General features: G+C 44.8%; 1 protein-coding gene across 1 annotated transcript; it reads right to left on the bottom strand.

Annotated features, from left to right (window-relative positions):
* Positions 1 to 372: 372 nt before the first annotated feature.
* Positions 373 to 8,178, bottom strand: LOC124653750 (purine permease 3-like). The gene is made up of 2 exons (XM_047192810.1): positions 7,295 to 8,178; positions 373 to 1,027 (listed from the first exon to the last, which is right to left on the bottom strand). The coding sequence occupies exons 1-2, from the start codon at positions 8,075 to 8,077 to the stop codon at positions 695 to 697; spliced, it is 1,116 nt and encodes a 371-aa protein (XP_047048766.1). The 5' UTR covers positions 8,078 to 8,178; the 3' UTR covers positions 373 to 694.
* Positions 8,179 to 22,898: the final 14,720 nt, after the last annotated feature.

Genomic DNA, 22,898 nt, shown 5'->3' with positions numbered 1-22,898 from the left:
GGCAAAAATCTGTGTGGTCAATTGACCACACAACTCCCTATGTGGCTACGCCATTGGCTGCCAGCATGCTTGTTTGCAATTTAAGAAAAAGTTGGAACCCGCTGCTAGTATGTTCTAAAAATATTAATTTAGAATTTTAAATATTAACATTTTTCTATATAGTTGATTCAATTTTGAGAAGATTAACTTTATCAAAACATTATAGACTCCTATTTTAGAATATAGAGGGTAGGTGTGGAGATCACGATTTTTCCTGGATCTTCCCAATCAAATATTAGTTTGAGACATGCATGCAAATTTTATAGTGATAGCAATCTATAAGAAGATAAAACCTCATCACGTATGGCAGGACATTGCTTAAACAAGCATCAGTAAACACTGGCAGCCAACAAATAGACACTTGCTGCCAGCTAGCTAGACTTTTATCACTTTAGTGTTGAGGAAATCAATGTCAGAGACAAAAATACTTCGGACATGCACACCCAAACATTTAAGTTGGAAATAAGACAAAACTTTAGGGTTCAAAAGGTTTCCATTCTAATCTTTCCATCCTCACCCCAAACTGCCAAACACATACGCACACCTTGCTCTTTCGATTATTCATTTTCACCCAGCAACACAGCAAACTTGTCATTGCTGAAGTGGACTACCCAACAACTAGAGGACGAAAACCACAATGAATATAGATGAATATTTAAAGATCCAACTGCCCTATATGTGGAGGTCTGTTGGACTGTTGCGCATGGCTATGGATCTCTCCATAGAAGTAGGAGACGAATCCCCAGACCGCGAGGGCTAGGGAGACACCTTTGGTGCCATTGAACGACTCGTGGAAGAAGAGAACGGCGAGCACCCCGGTGATCGGGATGAGAACGGTCAGGATGACGCCGGCGAGCAGCGCCGAGCCGTAGAACACTGTGCCTATCGTACCAAGTAAGAACAACTGGTACATGACAGCGGTGCCTGCCAACAGCAAGTAATAGCCAGCCTTGCCGAGCCCGAACTCCTGGGCTTCGCCTGGGATTGCCTGCATTTTGGTTGTTCTCTCATTAAATCAAAATATATGTTTAGACAATTTTTTTAATATCTACCAATTGAAGTCACGTTTGTTGGCCGACAAGGTATCACGGGAAGACTAACTACACAACATGTCCAAATAAATCTTTGACTCAGGGACTTATTTCAACATACAGATAAACCCAAAATTCAGATGCGTAGCTTTCCTAATGTATTCTTAGTTCGCTTAAGCCTCTAGCTTGTGCTTTTGACAAATAAACCATGCACGCTATATAACATGCTCTCTCCTCTACACTTTATTTAATATAATGTGCAGCCGACTTCTGTCTTCCACACTAGCTCTAAAATGTCAAACTTATGTTGCTTTGAACCAGAAGCCCAATTTGAAAACCGTCTGAGTATTAGCGTTCCTAGTGAAGAGATCTTAGAAATAAGTCTAATATTGACTGTATTTTAATAATATTTTAAAATAGAATTTTGAGATTTGATGAAAATTAGTACTAAAATTTTATAACATGTGGTGAGTTTTTTTTGTTGAAACAGTTTGTTTCACTGTTTCAAACTTCGTTCACCATAGTTCAAAAATATTTGGAAATTTCCTTTGATATAAAACAATGAAACATATTGATGAAACAAAACATCAAATTTCGAGTTCAAATAATAATGGAAACATCAACTTTTTAGTGTTGATTCATTGGGTTTCAAAATCCCCATCATGAGGTTTCATTGTTTTTCGAAAGTCAGGTTTCAAAAAAATTCAAAACAAACATTCTTTTAGGCCTAGTTAAAAAATATCGTTGAAATAAATACACAGATTTAAACATATTATTAATTTGATGATTATTTCAACATATATGGCCCTTTTAAATCTAAGGATTAAAAAAGTAATGGATGTACTAATGGATGCGAGAGAGTGCTATTCATGTGTTCGGCATAGTACTACATGCATGCAAAATGGCAGAAGAAATACCTTCCAACTGTAAATATTTAAGTAAAACATAGAAATCCATGGTATATGCATGGACAGTAGATAGCGTGGACGCTGTATGTGCATTTCTCTCTAGTTTATACGTAATTCAAGAGTTAAACTCAGTTTTGTTATTACTTCCCTCTTAATTTCTTGCAACCTCATCGAAAATCCTAAAACATACAGTACGTATCAACTTGGATACAGAAAAATCACTGTATATGCAACGGCGCTATGCGCGGATCGCGGAGGTACCCGATCATATTCCACGAATCATGATATCAGCTACACAGCTAGCATTTTCCCTGGAGTTCGATCTATATTTGCCGGACCGCGCATGTGTGGCAGTTGTTTCTTTATGGTATTTTATTGTCACTAGACCTTTTTTTGCGAGAATATTGTCACTAGACCTGGTAGTATGTGAGAATTGGTTTGTAGCGTCCTTTTTTTTTAGAGAAAAGGCACTTGGCCCGTCTTTTATAGAAACCAGAAACTTTTACGCGGCGGCACGCCACGCCTTTGGGTGTTAGATTGTTTGTTATAGCATTGTAGAAGTACTAATTATCCGTGTGGAAGAATTGATCAAAAAACGTGAAGTCATATTGTAGCGCCATGGTTCAGATTTTTTCCGGTGCCCATAGGTATCGCTGGAAGAAGTAAAGCACATGCGAGATAATTTTTCTTAATATGAATCTCAACTGCGGGAAGAAGAAGCAGATGTGGAAGGGTCAAACTCATGTACCGAGAAAATACATGAAGGATAAAAGTATAAATCGCCTGTTTGAAATATCATAAAGATATTCTTTGCTATTAGAAGTTATATTTTCGATGATCAAAGCAAAGGAATCAGAAAATAGGGAATCGGTAAACATGAAACGGTAAAAAAGAGGATATCATAGACAAAAAACATCGGATGAATATATGGCAATGGGAAAAGAGGGCAATATGCCAGTAGTACTACACCGTAGCTGCAGTACCTGGAGCAAGGACAACACACACGTTTGAATGATGCGATGTACTACAGAGCAAGTTTTTTTTTAATGCCTGAAAGAATGTAGTACTAGTATTTTCGTTGACTAAAAGAGGCGACGGATGGTGAGTATTTTGATTTCCAAAGCATCCAACATAATACTACTGTGAAATAATTAACGCAAAAAAGTAGATAATGCCTCGCGAAAAACTACTGCAAGATAATTGACACGACAACAAAGAATTACCATTAAGGAATTATGCTCCAGTACAAAATTATTGTTGAAATTATAAATCTACAAGAATCAAAACAAAACAGAAAAATAGTGGAACTGTTCATGTGGTCACTATTTATCCACGTTAACACGAGAAAATAGATAGCACCTGTATAGCTAACGCGACAAAATAGAATTACCGCGGTAACGTGGATAAGATATGCTCCAATAAGATATTACTGTTCAATTCAAAATAAAAAAGATTTTAAAATGTAAAAAATGGTACTATTCACGTGGTAATTATTCATCAACGTGAACAATGCACCAAGTGCTCTGGTGCAAGCAAAAGCTTGCAGCTTTTATATATGTAAATAAATTCAATTCGGCACATGGAAGCATATATTCTTGCCACCGGAAAATATAATTCGAAATGTAAAAAAAATTTGAACGAAATTTTTCACGCTTACGTACCAATGTTCTACGTGCGCATATTAAATATTTCCTAAAATCGACATTTTCTGTGACTTGTGTGAAAAAGAGAAAAACAATCATGCAGACAACCTTTTTTTAAACTAAAAATTGTCTTTCTTGACACATGACACTAAAGTTGTCGGTTTTCGTTGAACGACTTTGTGAGCGTGTATAATTTTGAGATGTACCCATTAAATTTTATGTCCAAGTTTTTCAACATTTTGAAAGTGTATTTAAAACGAAATTGAAAAATCGGGAGCATATGTGGTTGGTGGCGGTTGGGTGGCGTTTGGTGAAGCAATCGCGGCGGCGGGGGCGACCTCGATTTCGGCTGATCCGATGTCCTTGGCAGCGTGGTTAAGATCAGCAGTGGCCGGCGAGTTTTCTATCTCCCTCCCTCTCGGGTGGCATTCTTCTCTATCACGTTGTAGGTGTATGCTCCGATGTTAAGAGTTAGTGGTCTGCGGTGGCCTACTCTTCCGCCGGAGGTGATCAGCTGACTGGGTGTGGCGGGTCTCCCGATCCCACATCTATCCCCTGTGAAGAGCTGGGTTGGTGGAGCCGTCGGTGAAAACCGTGCTCTGACTCCGGTCATGGCGGGCAATGGTGGTGTTTACACACCATTTCCTTCTTGAAGGCGCCATCATTGCGGTTTCCTTACACTTCACTCTAGCTACTTCTGGGGGCATTGTTTTTGGAGCAGCTGCTGTACGGTGGAGTTAAGAGGTGGAGCGGTGTGCATCCAGCCATCAAGCAAATATTTCCTCCTGCCTGACTGCTACGCCGCTCACTATTATTGCTACGGCCACCTTGACACCATGGCCGATTTCCCGTACCTCCCCCAAGACCCCACCACCCTTCTTCCAGCCCACGTGTGGTCGTTTCAGGCCGATTTGAGGTCCAAGCCATCGCTCAATACGCCTCGTCGTCACGCTTCAATCTCTGCTGTCTTCCAACCATATCTTCAACCATATATGGAGAACTCCTTCAACCATATCTTCAATTCCAAGAAGGTATCAAACGTGAGCCCTTTAGAGATCATAGACGTCCTAGCTTCCACATCTCTCTTGGATATTGACCTAGCTCCAAGAAGTAAACTTTTGCCACCATCAACCACGGCTCCATCCGCAAGACTAACATCACGGAACAATGGTACCCGGATATCCCGTCCGGTTACCTTCTTGAAGATCTCGGCTCTTTCGGCTTCCTTAGCCGTCAAGCCATCCTCGTCAACCTCCTCTTCGGGTCCATCATCATCCGAGTCCGACGCATAGCATCGGGAATAAGAAATGGAGTGGTCCATCTCCTCTTGCATCCAATATTTATCCAAATCACCGACATTGTTGCCATTCATCTCGAAACAATCATCACCATCGTCATGCTCGTCATACTCATTATCCAACGGAGGTTGTTGGGCAATGGGAGATCGGACAATGGGAGATTGGGTGGCTTCTTCTTGGCTCATGGGTGGTGGACTCCTCTCTCGAACGGGGGAGGAGGGCCAGTTAAGGTCAAGCTCGATACGAGCATCAACCGTCTTGGTTGCGAACAACTCCAAAGCCTTATCTTGTGACCCGGCCACCGTCTCCTTGTAAACGGACCAACGTTGCTCGGAGTTGATACGTATTGTCTTCCAACGGGTGTGCATTCCAAACCCCACATTATGCCTTCCCTCTAGCTCAACACCATCATTTGGCTCATTCCAATTCAACTCAACCCTAACTTGTGCTACCACCTCCGCAAAGCTAGGGCTAAGGTCAAACACCAAGTCAACCTCTTTCGGGTCCGGCTCTATGTTTCCCTTCAAGAAAGCATCCTTATCCACATGATGAACATGAACAATTCTTTCCATCCCCCTAGCATAATGGGAACAACACATACACACATGTGTTCATTAGTTACCATAATCAACATAATCTACCCATACAAACTAGCATACTACCATTTCTCCTACTTGAACAACCCTAACATCCAACCAAATCCATCTCCATCCTCAAATCAACCAAATCCACATCTAGGGTTTCACATGTACATTCAACCAAATACACAAAATCAATGGATGAAAAGAAGGGGAACGGAGGGGATTACCTCAAGGAACGAGTTGGGAACGATCTCCACGGACAGATCTGATGATTTGGTGGTGGATTTGGTGGGGGGGAGAGGGGGGAGAGAGAGAGTCGGTCGCCTCCTGTTCTTGAAGCGAAGAAGAGAAAGAAAGAAGACTGGGTCGGGCTGGGGGCGCGCGCGCGGCCGAAACTTAAGTGGATGTGTGGCGCCCTTGCCACGGGCGCCACACTTTCAATGTGTGGCGCCGACGAGAGCAGCGCCACACGGTCTGCCACGTCGGATCGGCTAGCCAGCTCAGCGTCGCCGAGCCACGTCGGATGGGTTTGCGGCGCCGGCAGCAGGGGCGCCACATGGGCATGTGTGGCGCCCATGAGAGGGGCGCCACACAAAAGGGTTAGATGAGTGAAATAGTTTCGCCGGAGGGTCAGTTTGTGCTTTTCTTTCACTTTTGGGTTATTTTTGTGCAAATCGCCGTGCCTCTCCACCGCCGCCCCACCACCTCGTGGCGTTCCTGGCCTTGATTTGGTCACGGGCATAGCGCATGACCTAGTCGATATATAGGGAGGCCTCTGTGGTCTCCCCTGACTCGCTACCCTCCCCCTCATCCACGGGCATCTCGTTGGTGCCCCTGACCTTCGCCCTCACCCTCATTCACAGGCATATTGTCGGTGCCCCGTCGCGGCCAGAGGCAGGACCCCAGCTACGACCAAGTTTGAGGACCGGATAAGTTTTCACATTTTCGTCCTAGTTTCCATTGTTCTGGTGACACGGTTGTGATTTGGGTAGCCAATTTTGGGTTAGCTGTTAGAGCTAAAACTTTTTGGCCTACCCATACATTCTCTCCCTAATTAATCATATCTACTTGGCTTAATTAAATTATGGGTAAGGTGTTGAAGGTGCTTTCACTGCCGATCTCGAAGCGCCACAAAGATTTGCATGCCTTCCTCATTTTGGAGATGTGGGAGATTTGGCTGCACCACAGCAGGGGTATCGACATCCATGGCCACCATTCTCCCCAGAATCCAAACCAAATGAGAAGCGTGGTACGTTGCAAGGCTGATCCGTGATGTCATGGTTGCTTTTAGGGAAACCCTGCAGAGATGGATTAGACCCGAGAGTAGTTGCTTCAGGTCTTGTTTTGTATTTGCGGATGATCGAAGGGGAATCTCTTAAACCCTGGAAAATTCCTAATACTAGTCCGTTTGTTTATCTGGTTTTAGATGTGATAATCTCCAGATATTCCTGTAAATCTCTACATTTTTGCCTAAATGTAGAACTCTCCATCAAAATACTCTTCCATTCCCAAACTTCCTGAAGGTGAAAATACAAGAGGAAAAAAAAAGAAACATTGATCGCTTCTAACAGCCACGTTTGCCGAACTCGTCCTCTAAATACTCCATCCGCTTTATAGTTTGTTGTGGTTTTAGTTTAATGTTATATTAAAACCATGATTATTTATAAAAGTGAAGGCAGCAGCTGTTAAATATTTTAAAAAATTAAAAAAATAAGCATCGCATATGCCCCTATCACGGGCGAGGTAAGGGAACCGAACAACAGCGAGACTAGCCGTACGCGTTGACAGACTTACATGGAAATCGTTGTTGACGAGCATGCCGACCGTGCTGAAGGCCGTGGCTATGAACCCGATGACGACCTGCATCTCCATGACCAGCGTGTACGTGACTGCGCTGCCGGTGCGAGCCGCGTGCTGCCCCTGGCTGAGCTCAATGACTGGCATCATGAGCCCGTACAGCGCCGCGGCGCCGAGCATCATGGCGAACCCCGCGGAGTACTGCGCCAGGGACACCCCGGCGGGGCGGTCCCCACCGGCATTCATCCCCAGCATGACGGCGCCGACGCTGAGCAGCACCACGGCGTTGACGGAGAAGGGCGTGAACCGCTGGCGCACTAGCAGCAGCGCGAAGACGGCCGTGAAGGCAAGCTGCGTGGAGCTGAGGATGGAGGAGGTGGACACCGGGAGGTAAGCCGTGCCATAGGCGTAGAGAAGCCCGATCAGGCCGGTCATGAGGCCAACACCGACGCTCGCGGCCAGGAGTCGAGGCGACATGAGGAAAACCGGCGTGTTGGCAGAGCGCCGTCGGCGGGAGATAAAGGAGGCGCAGAGCGGAGCGAGCAGCAGTGGACACCCGGCGGTCTGGAGCAAGCTGGAGAACCACTTGCGGTTGCCTCCGTGGAGGAAGTAGGCCCGCAGAAGGAGCGGACTGGACGCAGAGCCGACGACCATGAGGACGAAGCTGACGACCAGGCGGGGGTTGCGGTGGAGTGGTTTAGCGGCGACAGCGGCGCCGTCGCCGCTAGTGAGTTGCTGCTGCTCGCGGCGCTGTGTCTGAGCTGGGGTTTCTACCTCCATGAGATCAGGTGGTCGGGCGAGTAACCTCGAGTGCTCTTGATGGAGGTGTTGGGAGAAAATGGCCAGACGATTTCGGCGCGTCGATGTGAGTATGTGACAGACTGACAGTCCCGCGTCATGTACGAGTATATCCCGTTGGTGTATGGTGTAGGTACGCTATGCCTGTGGCTCCACAAAACTGAAAATGTGCCCACCTGAACATCAGCAACATGTGCCGTACGTGTGGTTTTGGGCTATTTGGACTGACCCCCCTTGGTTAGTCGGCCATATGAGACCAGCCGAGTTTTGGAACCAGAAAATTAATAATTTGATATCACATTTGTTACTACTTTTATGTTCAAGTTTGTTCTAAAAATTGAAAATGTACACTTATTCGTCAACGGAGAGAGTAGGTAGCAAGCGTTGATCAGGATGGTTGCCAGGATTTGAACATCATCTGTTCTCGCATTCTCGGCTCAGTTGTGATGATATTTTTTTGATGGTCGGTGTCTCGGTGAAGTTTATGGAACCACACAGACCCTAAATTTCTTGATTCACACCACATGGAAATTATTATCTTCAAGCGAAACCAGAGAGACAATGATCGATACGTCAGTTTCTTCAAAGGATACCATACTATGATCAGACGCAGAGCTACTCCTAGTGCATATGATTGGATCGACTCCTTGTAATTTATTTTCAGCTCTTGTGTCACCCTGCACGTATTCATTATACACCTTCTTTTTATTCTACACCCTGAGAACTAAGTTGGTACTAAGTCAAGTTCTACATCGTCTGATTGCATCGTGATTCGTGCATATGAGTTGCAAATTGGGTTGCAACTAGGTTTTTTCAGTTGCAAGTAGAGAGTTGCAATTGAGAATTTTGAGTTGCAATTGAGGATGCAATTAAAAAGTTATTCAAACCGTTAGAATTGCTTCGTGTTGTGCTAGTCATCCGTTGCAACTGAGATTGGATGACATGACTTAGAAATAATCATATAGCACTAAGGTTCCCTAATGTTTTCCACTAAAACGACTATCGAGGGTACTCCTCGGCAATGCCCTCCGATTTGGGCTTAGGGTTGATGGAATCCTGTAGGCTGACACGAGACATCGGTTAACAGACAAGCGGGGAGAGCGATTTACCCAGGTTCGGGCCATCGATGAGGTAAAACCCTTACGTCCTGCCTGTTTGATCTTGATAATGAAAACATCGGGTTACAATGGGGTGCCGTACGTGGACCTAGCTCTAGACTTGTGGTGGCTAAAGTTGCTGAGATTCGTTGTGTCCCTCGGCAGCCCCTCTCCTGGCCCTTATATAGGGTGTCAGGTCTCAAGATATTTGTCCGGGTACAAGTAGGTTACAAAATCCCTAGATCTAAACTTTCCTTGTTCGGTTTCTCTTCGTCTTGTCCTTCAAGGAATCTCTTTCGGCACCGCCGTAGTGGCCCACCTTGCCATCGGATGTCTTCATGGGCCTCCAGTTGGGCCACACAGGATAGGGCAATAACAGTTACCCGAAGGGTAATGCCCACGTCAGTAGCCCCCGAGTGTCTAGCCGAAGATATTTCGGGTAGAGACTAAAGCGTGCCTCCATCAAATGTTCTTCTCTCTTGATAGTTCTTGTCCATCTTGTAACAACATCATCTTCTTCTATCGGGTGCGCGTTCAGCGCTCCCGATGGGAGTAGCCCCCGAGTCTAGGTACGGCCGGATGCTTGCAATCCGTGCGTAGACTCAAGTTGTATCACTCGAACTTTTTCTTCTGCCGAAGCTTTCTGCAATTCTTCATAGGTCATCCGATACATTTACATCGGGTCTTCAAATTCGGCTGATTTTTTAATGCGTAAAGGATATTGAGTAGCATGCCCAGTTTTGCTGGTTAACTGTCGAAGGCAAAACAACGCTACCCTACACAGAATCACGTCCCCGGGCATGATCCTGGAGTGCAAGAAAGTTTATCGGGTGCGCGTCCAGCGCTCCTGATGAGAGTAGCCCCCGAGTCTGGTCATTCCGTCCCTTTTCTTCAAATATTTCTTCACGCCCTTCTTTGCAGGGGAATCTTCGAGTTCACGTTTGTCGGGTGTGCGTTCAGCGCTCCCGATGGGAGTAGTCCCCGAGTCTAGGTATGGATGCTTGCAATCCGTGCATAGACTCAAGTTGACCACCCGATGATACGTCTCCGACGTATTGATAATTTCTTATGTTCCATGCCACATTATTGATGATATCTACATGTTTTATACACATTATATGTCGTATTTATGCATTTTCCGGCACTAACCTATTAACAAGATGCCGAAGAGCTAGTTGCTGTTTTCTGCTGTTTTTGGTTTCAGAAATCCTAGTAAAGAAATATTCTCGGAATTGGACGAAATCAACGCCCAGGGTCCTATTTTGCCACGAAGCTTCCAGAAGACCGAAGGAGAGTCGAAGTGGGGCCACGAGGTGGCGACACACAAGGGCGGCGCGGCCCGGCCCCGGCCGCGCCGGCCTGTGGTGTGGGCCCCTCGTGACGCCCTTTATCCGCCCTTCCGCCTACAAATAGCCTTCGTCGCGAAACCCCCAGCATCGAGAGCCACGATACGGAAAACCTATGCGAGACGCCGCCGCCGCCAATCCCATCTCGGGGGATTACGGAGATCACCTCCGGCACCCTCGCCGGAGAGGGGATTCATCTCCCGGAGGACTCTTCACCGCCATGGTCGCCTCCGGAGTGATGAGTGAGTAGTTCACCCCTGGACTATGGGTCCATAGCAGTAGCTAGATGGTTTTCTTCTCCTCATGTGCTTCATTGTCGGATCTTGTGAGCTGCCTAACATGATCAAGATCATCTATCCGTAATTCTATATGTTGTGTTTGTCGGGATCCGATGGATAGAGAATACTATGTTATGTTGATTATCAATCTATTACCTATGTGTTGTTTATGATCTTGCATGCTCTCCGTTATTAGTAGAGGCTCTGCCATGTTTTTGCTCTTAACTCCAAGAGGGAGTATTTATGCTCGATAGTGGGTTCATGCCTCCATTAAATCTGGGACAGATGATGAGAAAGTTCTAAGGTTGTGGATGTGCTTGTTGCCACTAGGGATAAAACATTGATGCTATGTCCGAGGATGTAGTTATTGATTACATTACGCACCATACTTAATGCAATTGTCTGTTGTTTTGCAACTTAATACTTGGAAGGGGTTCGGATGATAACCTGAAGGTGGACTTTTTAGGCATAGATGCATGCTGGATAGCGATCTATGTACTTTGTCGTAATGCCCAATTAAATCTCACAATATTCATCATGTCATGTATGTGCATTGTTATGCCCTCTCTATTTGTCAATTGCCCGACTGTAATTTGTTCACCCAACATGCTATCTTATGGGAGAGACACCTCTAGTGAACTGTGGACCCCGGTCCATTCTTTACATCTGAAATACAAATCTGCTGCAATACTTGTTCTTTACTATTCTCTGCAAACAATCATCATCCACACTATACATCTAATCCTTTGTTACAGCAAGCCGGTGAGATTGACAACCTCGCTGTTTCGTTGGGGCAAAGTACTTTGGTTGTGTTGTGTAGGTTCCACGTTGGCGCCGGAATCTCTGGTGTTGCGCCGCACTACATCCCGCCGCCATCAACCTTCAACGTGCTTCTTGGCTCCTCCTGGTTCGATAAACCTTGGTTTCTTTTCTGAGGGAAAACTTGCTGTTGTGCGCATCATACCTTCCTCTTGGGGTTCCCAACGAACGTGTGAGTTACACGCCATCAAGCATATTTTCTGGCGCCGTTGCCGGGGACCTGAAGAAAAGTTACACCACAGAGATCTCTAACTCCCACGTCAACTTAGCGCCAGCAGCATATTTTCTGGCGCCGTTGCTGGGGAGATCAAGACACGCTGCAAGGGGAGTCTCCACAATCCAATCTCTTTACTTTGTTTTTGTCTTGCTTCATTTTATTTACTACTTTGTTTGCTGCATTATATCAAAACACAAAAAAATTAGTTGCTAGCTTTACTTTATTTACCGTCTTGCACTCTATATCAAAAACACAAAAAAATTAGTTACTTATATTTGCTTTACTTATTTCAACATGTTTCCTTTTAATTTTACCGTAAAAGACATACCGGTAGGACGTGGGTCTATAGTTGGGAGAAATAATATAGAAGAATTTTTCAATCATGTTAGTACCGTTGAAGATTTTGAAGATAAACACTTGGTAGAACTTGCTCCTACTTATGAAATTGCTGCTGCTGCTTTAGTTCGCATGTTGGAAACTAAATTTGTTAATCTCAATCCTATAATCCAACACATGTTTCTTACACTCGGTGATATGGAAGAAGGGGAAAAGAAAGATTTTGTTTTAGAAACCCTTCTTAGAGAATTTGGTAGTATAGCAAGAGAGGCTAGAAAGGTCTTTATTAAATATAAGATGCTTGGTTCTTATACCTATTTTGTTAGTATCCTGGAAAAGATGGACATGGAGAGAGTAAGGTACACTAATAATATTAATGATGGTGGGGAGATCAAAGCACCAATACCATGTAAGCTCCTAGCGATGAATGAAGCACTAGAAAATAACTATGCTTGGCTTGTTCCTGAAAATTTGTTTGATGAGAGTAGCAACCCCAAGACTAATGAAAAGGGAGCCGCTGAAACTTATGTATCTAATATACTATGCATGGTTGAGAAAACTACAAACCCCGCTGAAGATACTTCACCTCTTGATAATACTTGATACACACTTTCTGCGCCTAGCTGAAAGGCGTTAAAGAAAAGCGTTTATAGGAGACAACCCATGTTTTTACTACAGTATTTTTGTTTTATATTTGAGTCTTGGAAGTTGTTTACTACTGTAGCAACCTCTCCTTATCTTAGTTTTGTGTTTTGTTGTGCCAAGTAAAGTCTTTGATAGTAAAGTGAATACTAGATTTGGATTACTGCGCGATTGCTGATTTCTTTGCTGTCACGAATTTCGACCTGCCTCTCTGTAGGTAGCTCAGAAAAATATGCCAATTTACGTGCGTGATCCTCAGATATGTACGCAACTTTCATTCAATTTGGGCATTTTCATTTGAGCAAGTCTGGTGCCTCAATAAAAATCCATCTTTACGGACTGTTCTGTTTTGACAGATTCTGCCTTTTATTTTGCATTGCCTCTTTTGCTATGTTGGATGAATTTCTTTGATCCATTAATGTCCAGTAGCTTTATGCAATGTCCAGAAGTGTTAAGAATGATTGTGTCACCTCTGAACATGTTAATTATTGTACACTAACCCTCTAATGAGTTGTTTCGAGTTTGGTGTGGAGGAAGTTTTCAAGGATCAAGAGAGGAGAATGATACAATATGATCAAGGAGAGTGAAAGCTCTAAGCTTGGGGATGCCCCGGTGGTTCACCCCTGCATATTTTAAGAAGACTCAAGCGTCTAAGCTTGGGGATGCCCAAGGCATCCCCTTCTTCATCGACAACATTATCGGGTTCCTCCCCCGAAACTATATTTTTATTCCGTCACATCTTATGTGCTTTGCTTGGAGCGTCGGTTTGTTTTTGTTTTTGTTTTGTTTGAATAAAATGGATCCTAGCATTCATTGTGTGGGAGAGAGACACGCTCCGCTATTGCATATGGACAAATATGTCCTTAGGCTTTACTCATAGTATTCATGGCGAAGGTTGAATCTTCTTCGTTAAATTGTTATATGGTTGGAATCGGGAAATGCTACATGTAGTAATTCTAAAATGTCTTGAATAATTTGATACTTGGCAATTGTTGTGCTCATGTTTAAGCTCTTGCATCATATACTTTGCACCCATTAATGAAGAAACACCTAGAGCTTGCTAAATTTGGTTTGCATATTTGGTCTCTCTAAAGTCTAGATAATTTCTAGTATTGAGTTTTGAACAACAAGGAAGACGGTGTAGAGTCTTATAATGTTTACAATATGTCTTTTATGTGAGTTTTGCTGCACCGGTTCATCCTTGTGTTTGTTTCAAATAACCTTGCTAGCCTAAACCTTGTATCGAGAGGGAATACTTCTCATGCATCCAAAATCCTTGAGCCAAGCACTATGCCATTTGTGTCCACCATACCTACCTACTACATGGTATTTCTCCGCCACAAAGTAAATTGCTTGAGTGCTACCTTTAAAATTTCCATCATTCTCCTTTACAATATATAGCTCATGGGACAAATAGCCTAAAAACTATTGTGGTATTGAATATGTACTTATGCACTTTATCTCTTATTAAGTTGCTTGTTGTGCGATAACCATGCTTCTGGGGACGCCATCAACTATTCTTTGTTGAATATCATGTGAGTTGCTATGCATGTCCGTCTTGTCTCGAAGTAAGAGAGATCTACCACCTTAATGGTTGGAGCATGCATATTGTTAGAGAAGAACATTGGGCCGCTAACTAAAGCCATGAATCATGGTGGAAGTTTCAGTTTTGGACATATATCCTCAATCTCATATGAGAACACTAATTGTTGCCACATGCTTATGCATTAAAGAGGAGTCCATTATCTGTTGTCCATGTTGTCCCGGTATGGATGTCTAAGTTGAGAATAATCAAAAGCGAGAAATCCAAAATGCGAGCTTTCTCCTTAGACCTTTGTATAGGCGGCATGGAGGTACCCCTTTGTGACACTTGGTTAAAACATGTGTATTGCGATGATCCCGGTAGTCCAAGCTAATTAGGACAAGGTGCGGGTATGCATGAGGCTTGCAACTTGTAAGATATAATTTACATGATACATATGCTTTATTACTACCGTTGACAAAATTGTTTCATGTTTTCAAAATAAAAGCTCTATCACAAATATAGCAATCGATGCTTTCCTCTTTGAAGGACCTTTCTTTTACTTTTAATGTTGAGTCAGTTCACCTATTTCTCTCCACCTCAAGAAGCAAACACTTGTGTGAACTGTGCATTGATTCCTACATACTTGCATATTGCACTTGTTATATCACTCTATGTTGACAATTATCCATGAGATACACATGTTATAAGTTGAAAGCAACCGCTGAAACTTAATCTTCCTTTGTGTTGCTTCAATACCTTTACTTTGATTTATTGCTTTATGAGTTAACTCTTATGCAAGACTTATTGATGCTTGTCTTTAAGTGCTATTCACGAAAAGTCTTTGCTTTATGATTCATTTGTTTACTCATGTCATTACCATTGTTTTGATCGCTGCATTCATTACATATGTTTACAATAGTATGATCAAGGTTATGATGGCATGTCACTCCAGAAATTATCTGTGTTATCGTTTACCTGCTCGGGACGAGCGAGAACTAAGCTTGGGGATGCTGATACGTCTCCGACGTATCGATAATTTCTTATGTTCCATGCCACATTATTGATGATATCTACATGTTTTATACACATTATATGTCGTATTTATGCATTTTCCGAGCACTAACCTATTAACAAGATGCCGAAGAGCCGGTTGCTTGTTTTCTGCTGTTTTTGGTTTCAGAAATCCTAGTAAAGAAATATTCTCGGAATTGGACGAAATCAACGCCCGGGGTCCTATTTTGCCACGAAGCTTCCGGAAGACCGAAGGAGAGTCGAAGTGGGGCCACGAGGTGGCGACACACCGGGCGGCGCGGCCCGGGCCCCGGCCGCGCCGGCCTGTGGTGTGGGCCCTCGTGGCGCCCCTTTCACCTGCCCTTCCGCCTACAAATAGCCTTCGTCGCGAAACCCCCGGTACCGAGAGCCACGATACGGAAAACCTTGCGAGACGCCGCCGCCGCCAATCCCATCTCGGGGATTACGGAGATCACCTCCGGCACCCTGCCGGAGAGGGATTCATCTCCCGGAGGACTCTTCACCGCCATGGTCGCCTCCGGAGTGATGAGTGAGTAGTTCACCCCTGGACTATGAGTCCATAGCAGTAGCTAGATGGTTGTCTTCTCCTCATGTGCTTCATTGTCGGATCTTGTGAGCTGCCTAACATGATCAAGATCATCTATCTGTAATTCTATATGTTGTGTTTGTCGGGATCCGATGGATAGAGAATACTATGTTATGTTGATTATCAATCTATTGCCTATGTGTTGTTTATGATCTTGCATGCTCTCCGTTATTAGTAGAGGCTCTGGCCAAGTTTTTGCTCTTAACTCCAAGAGGGAGTATTTATGCTCGATAGTGGGTTCATGCCTCCATTAAATGCGGGACGGTGACAGAAAGTTCTAAGGTTGTGGATGTGTTGTTGCCACTAGGGATAAAACATTGATGCTATGTCCGAGGATGTAGTTATTGATTAAATTACGCACCATACTTAATGCAATTGTCTGTTGTTTTGCAACTTAATACTGGGAGGGGTTCGGATGATAACCTGAAGGTGGACTTTTTAGGCATAGATGCATGCTGGATAGCGGTCTATGTACTTTGTCGTAATGCCCAATTAAATCTCACAATATTCATCATGTCATGTATGCGCATTGTTATGCCCTCTCTATTTGTCAATTGCCCGAATTGTAATTTGTTCACCCAACATGCTATCTTATGGGAGAGACACCTCTAGTGAACTGTGGACCCCGGTCCATTCTTTACATCCGAAATACAAATCTGCTTGCAATACTTGTTCTTTACTATTCTCTGCAAACAATCATCATCCACACTATACATCTAATCCTTTGTTACAGCAAGCCGGTGAGATTGACAACCTCATTTGTTTCGTTGGGGCAAAGTACTTTGGTTGTGTTGTGCGGGTTCCACGTTGGCGCTCGGAATCTCCGGTGTTGCGCCGCACTACATCCCGCCGCCATCAACCTTCAACGTGCTTCTTGGCTCCTCCTGGTTCGATAAACCTTGGTTTCTTTACGTAGGAAAACTTGCTGCTGTGCGCATCATACCTTCCTCTTGGGGTTCCCAACGAACGTGTGAGTTACACGCCATCAAGCATATTTTCTGGCGCCGTTGTCGGGGACCTGAAGAAAAGTTACACCACAGAGATCTCTAACTCCCACGTCAACTTAGCGCCAGCACCCGACAATTTTGGTTTCTCTTTAGACGCTTCAATCGGAGTCGACACCTTTCATGACATCATTGATGACATCATCACTGCTGCGGTTTGACTGACAGGACGTGACCTAACGGGCCCATCCTGCTTCTGCACGGTTCTGTTTTAGGAAGTGACTGCTACTTGCGTGCGGTTACCAAGGTGTCTCCTCGATTTCCGCGATCAATGATGAAAAGAGGTCCTTTTAATAAATTGGAAACAATGACACATGCCCGCTCAATCCTCAGGTTTTTCGTACTTTATAATCTTTCGGGGCAAACTCCTCCCTTTCCACAATCCATCATTGCATCCTCTTTCTTCTTCGTTCATCTTCTTCATCCATAACCACTGCGCCGCCGCCGCCGTTTCTAGATCTCCTTAGATCTAAAAATGGTGAAGAAGAAGAGCTCCACTCTTGCCACCAGTGCTGCGAGCAGCGGTGCCGCCGCCAAGACTTCTCCAAAGCCGTCGAGGAGAGGTGCTCCAGAAGTTCCTCCTCCAGCTTCGGCGCTGCCAGCACCGTCGAGCTCCACGGCTGGACCCATCCCCGGCGATTGGCCGGTGTCTACTACCACAAAGCGCGACGAAAAGAGGGCTTGGAGCCTTGGATTAATCTCTTCTGACGAGGGGAATGTGATTACGCCGAGTGCGATTTCACGGCCCAATCCCCCGCCGGTTTCTATCGTGATGTTCTTGTCTTACTTGTATCGAGGTCTTTCACTCCCTGCCCACAAATTCCTTCATCACCTCCTTCGAGTTTACGAGATCCAATTGTGGCAGCTGACTCCTAATTCAATCCTTCACCTTGCTATTTTTATCACCCTCTGCGAAGCGTTATTGGGCATTGAGCCCCACTTTGGATTGTGGAAGAAAATTTTCTTCGTGAAAAGGTACAGCAGTAGTGGTGGTTCCTTTGTCATTGGCGGAGTTAGATTTGTCGCTCGCAAAGAAGATAATTACTTCAACTTTCCGATGAGAGAGTCTGTGCAAGGGTGGAGGCTGAAGCGGTTCTATATTAGGGATACTTCAACAATTGAATCCCAGCTCCCTCGTTTCTCCGATGTTCTCGAAGCCAAACCTAAGAAATCTTGGAAAAATATCCTTTCTCCCGATGAAAAACCAGCAGTCGACAAGTTGTTTGACAGATTTCTTCGGATCAAAGAAGCCGATGGTCAGACCATGATAGGCACGGAGGTAGCCGCTGTGTTCTTAAAGCGTCGAGTCCAGCCGATCATGGTTAGGGCTCATCCGATGTGGTTGTATTCGGGTCCCATGGACGAGACTAGGATAAATATCGCTGAATTATCCGAAAAGGAACTGCTTGATGAAGTTCGGCGCCTCACTCTCTTCAGCCAAGAAGATTCAATCCCACTGATATCTTCCCATCCGCCATTTGATGCTGATCATCAGCCAATCGAGGTAAAAAAAATTCCGTCATGGTTTCATTGTACTGTTTCTCTTGATCAATATGACTGCCATTGTCCTTACTCGTTTGCTTCGACAGATCCCCGTAGCTCCTGAGCATTTGCAAGGTCTGCCAAACGATTCTTCCGAGAGAAGGGATTCCTCAATCCTTGAGGGATCCCATATCAAAGAAAATGCTGGCCCGAAAGATGAATATGATGACCCAATTTATCCTGAAGCTGTCTTTATCAATCCTCAATCTTCAGCCGATGATATTAGCGACACAGCGGGGTCCATGCATGAAGACGACGCTGATCGCGTTGCCTTTGTTGATGCAGCTGTGGAGGAGCCCGAGGCGCTGCCTTTGAAGAGACCATCCGGCGGCTTTGCCGACGAGGATGATCTTTTCGATCTGTAAGTTCTTGCTTCTTTTTCTCAAAATTGTGTCCTATCTTTGCCATCCGCATCATGGTTTGACTTCGCCAATCTTTCATAGTGACGAAGGTTTCCTCGAGCCTCCGCCCAAGAGGGCCAAATCTTGTACTGTTCTGCCGAATCCCGCAGCTTCCGAAGCTTCAGCCCCTGCCGCGGCCCCGACAGCCCAGATATCGACTGCTTCTTCCCTTTCTAGGGGGATGGATATTTCTTTGACTGCCGCTGCCACAGCTCCTTCTCCAGGGAAACTTGTAAGTCCTTTTCCATTTTAATGCAACATCTCCTGAATGGACCCTGATTAAATTACTAGCTCTTCAACTGATAACTGTTTTTCCTTACTTCTTAAGGATTTGCGAGCTGTCATATCTTCCTTAGAAACTTTCGCCTCCCAAGGGGTGGGCCCCTCGGGCGCCCTCCGACTCTGCCCCTTCGCCTATTTATTCTCTCCGTCGCGAAAACCCTAGTACCGAGAGCCACGATACGAGAAAAGTTACTGTGACGCCGTGCCGCCAATCCCATCTCGGGGAATTCAGGAGATCGCCTCCGGCACCCTGCCGGAGAGGGGAATCATCGCCGGAGGACTCTACATCATCATGCCCGCCTCCGGATTGATGTGTGAGTAGTTCATCCTTGGACTATGGGTCCATAGCAGTATCTAGATGGTTGTCTTCTCCTCTTGTGCTATCATGTTTAGATCTTGTGAGCTGCCTAACATGATCAAGATCGTCTATTTGTAATGCTACATGTTGTGTTTGTTGGGATCCGATGAATATGGAATACTATGTCAAGTTGATTATTGATCTAACATATATGTGTTGTTTATGATCTTGGATGCTCTCCGTTGCTTGTAGAGGCTCTGGCCAATTTGATACTTGTAACTCCAAGTGGGAGTATTTATGCTCGATAGTGGGTTCATGCCTCCATTGAATGCAGGACGATGATGAGAAAGTTCTAAGGTTATGGATGTCTTGTTGCCACTAGGGATAAAACATCGATGCTTTGTCTAAGGATATTTGTGTTGATTACATTACGCACCATACTTAATGCAATTGTCCGTTGTTTGCAACTTAATATTGGAAGGGGTGCGGATGCTAACCCGAAGGTGGACTTTTTAGGCATAGATGCATGTTTGGATAGCGGTCTATGTTCTTTGTCGTAATGCCCTAAGTAAATCTCATATTAGTCATCATGATATGTATGTGCATTGTTATGCCCTCTCTATTTGTCAATTGCCCAAGCTGTAATTTGTTCACCCAACATGCTATTTATCTTATTGGAGAGACACCACTAGTGAACTGTGGACCCCGGTCCATTCTTTTACATCCGAAATACAATATACTTGCAATCTCTGTTCTCTGTTGTTCTTCGCAAGCAAACATCATTCTCCACACCATACGTTTAATCCTTTGTTTACAGCAAGCCGGTGAGATTGACAACCTCACTTGTTAAGTTGGGGCAAAGTATTTTGATTGTGTTGTACGGGTTCCACGTTGGCGCCGGAATCTCTGGTGTTGCGTCGCACTACACTCCTTCACCAACAACCGTCACGTGGCCTTCATCTCCTACTGGTTCGATAACCTTGGTTTCTTTCTGAGGGAAAACTTGCTGCTGTGCGCATCACACCTTCCTCTTGGGCTTCCCAACGGACGTGTGCATCACGCGCCATCAGTAATACACATCAAGTACTTACTGGGCGATGCATCACGAGCGAAGCAACTATATTTCGTTATGCATCATAGGTTCATCACACAAGGGGTTACTATATACCACCTCGAACAAGTCCATCATTATAGACCGGGGATCCGGTTCAAGGAATTCCTAGCTAATGGAGGGATACGAGATCACCTCCCAAAATCAGTTCATCATGACCAAAGAAGCAGAAGCACTAAGCAGGAAACTGCTTGCAAAGCCAGGTACTAAGCCAACTCCTCCTCTCCGGTGGCTGCATATTACGGTACTCGACATACTCTTCTTTGTTGTCTGCAATGAAGTCGATAGCCCTGACCAGTAAGTTAGGTTGGAACAGTTGTGCCCTGCAGACAAATCGGGGTGTGAAGATCGTCTTCATCTGAGCATAGTTCGTGATCCGGGTCGCGACGCAATGACGATGCCTCGGGTAGCGCTGCAATCCACAAGGAACAACTGTTAGTGCGGTACCTCCAGAGCTTCATGCTCATGAACAAAGAGAAGAACACCATTCTTCTGCCTATCTTTCCAGAGTAAGTACACATCTGCTCACGGCCGTCGTAACTTATGCTTTCTTATATATTTCTTCCATTGCTGATCCTTTCCAACATTCCATTTCAATTGCATGTTTAGAGCAGGTACAAATACTGCACACTCGTCATCCTTTGCCCGAAGTGGTGACTAGCCCGAGTATTTCGACTCATTGAATACTGACGACGAAGAAAGACTACACGAGAATAAGGGGTGTTCTCGATGAGGCTATCCTTGGCTACTCCAAAAATGGAGGCACCTTCGACAAGAAGGGGAATTTATCAGGTCGGACACTAAAAAGCTTGGGTTCAATTATGTGATCGACTTCCCTTGCATCAAGCAGCCGGTGGCAACATTAAGGAGGCCTTCTATGTCCTCCATCACCTTAAAGGGTTTGTCGCGGATGCAGAGATGATGTGTCTGCAACCTAGTCAGCGAGACCCCATTAAAATGGCGGGGGAGATCAACGATGCTGATCTTAGAGAAGACTTCCATCGCATCCAAGTAAAGCTATCGGAAATTATCCTAGAAGATGCAGCCAACACATCGGGGCTCTTACACCAACTCAGAGAGTTGTGTAAGAGGGATATCGAACAACGCCTACATAGGTAGGGTGATGGAAGGACGTGGACGACGAAGGAAATGTACAAACCGTTCCCGGAGCCGCTGAAGAAGAAGACGTCTCATTGACCGAGACCAGTGTGCCTAGCATTACTTTGAATCATTGGACAATGTGTACTGTGTTGTAAACTAAACTTTCTTAATTTGCTCGAAATGCTCGTCGTTCGTTGGACTTCAATTACTATTGTAGTCGCTGTTGTTAAACTTGATTACTTATGTGATACCGATGCTATATGTCTTTTAGGTTTATTATTATTTCCTTGCTTTAATCTTGTGAATATGTGCATGTGAACCCTCTAATTATTCCCATTGCATTATATACTAATATGCCTTGTGTTCATAGAGATGACGTACTACGTCGTGTTCGAGGGGCGGGTTCCAGGAGTTTACGAGGAGTGGGAGGACTGCAGGAAACAGGTGCACAAGTTCAGCGGCAACTGCTACAAAGGATACCCGAGTAGACACGAGAAGGTTGCCAAGTGGCGGAAGCACCAGTCGAACAAGAGCAAGATGAAGATGAAGACCTTCGTTGTGCTCTCGCTCTTTCTCACCATCGTCGTGGCGGTACTCTATTTCATCCTAGTGTAGGCGGCGGCCGGTGTCACTTCATTTCTATCTCGAGATGATAAACTTAATTTGCATGGATTATGCGTTGTATGGAGCTATATGTATATATAACTCGATCGGGCTCTAAGTAATGTGATGATGATATATAATGTTTCTATATTATATATGTCCATATTATATCTTTCTTTATTATATCTGTATATAACCTGTATACTATGTAAAAAACCTGTATAATACACCAGCTAGTACAAATCGAGTATACCTATACATTATTCTGTGGCGCAGCAAAACTAAATTCAGTGGCACACCTATTTCTGTGGCGCTGTTGCGGTCAGAAACCCACCGGCGAGCAGCGACGGGCAGCACGGTGGGCGGGAGGCTCCCGGGATCTGCGGCTGGCCACTGGTCCCTCGAGCGACGGCCCGCAAAGACTCGGCACGCACGTCCAATGCTGGTGCAAGGGCGTGCCACACTGACCTATACCTGGTCGGGAAGGTGATGGATTTGCTTCGCTTAGTTTCCTGCATGGCATACACGTAAACATTAAATACGAGCCTCGATCGGCTCTCGGGTTGTCCTGTGAATCGGCTCA

This window comes from Lolium rigidum, chromosome 5 (genome assembly GCF_022539505.1).
Source record: "Lolium rigidum isolate FL_2022 chromosome 5, APGP_CSIRO_Lrig_0.1, whole genome shotgun sequence".
Classification (NCBI taxonomy): Eukaryota; Viridiplantae; Streptophyta; class Magnoliopsida; order Poales; family Poaceae; genus Lolium; species Lolium rigidum.
The sequence above is the reverse complement of the archived record's forward strand: the minus strand, read 5'-3'. Positions and strand labels throughout refer to the sequence as shown.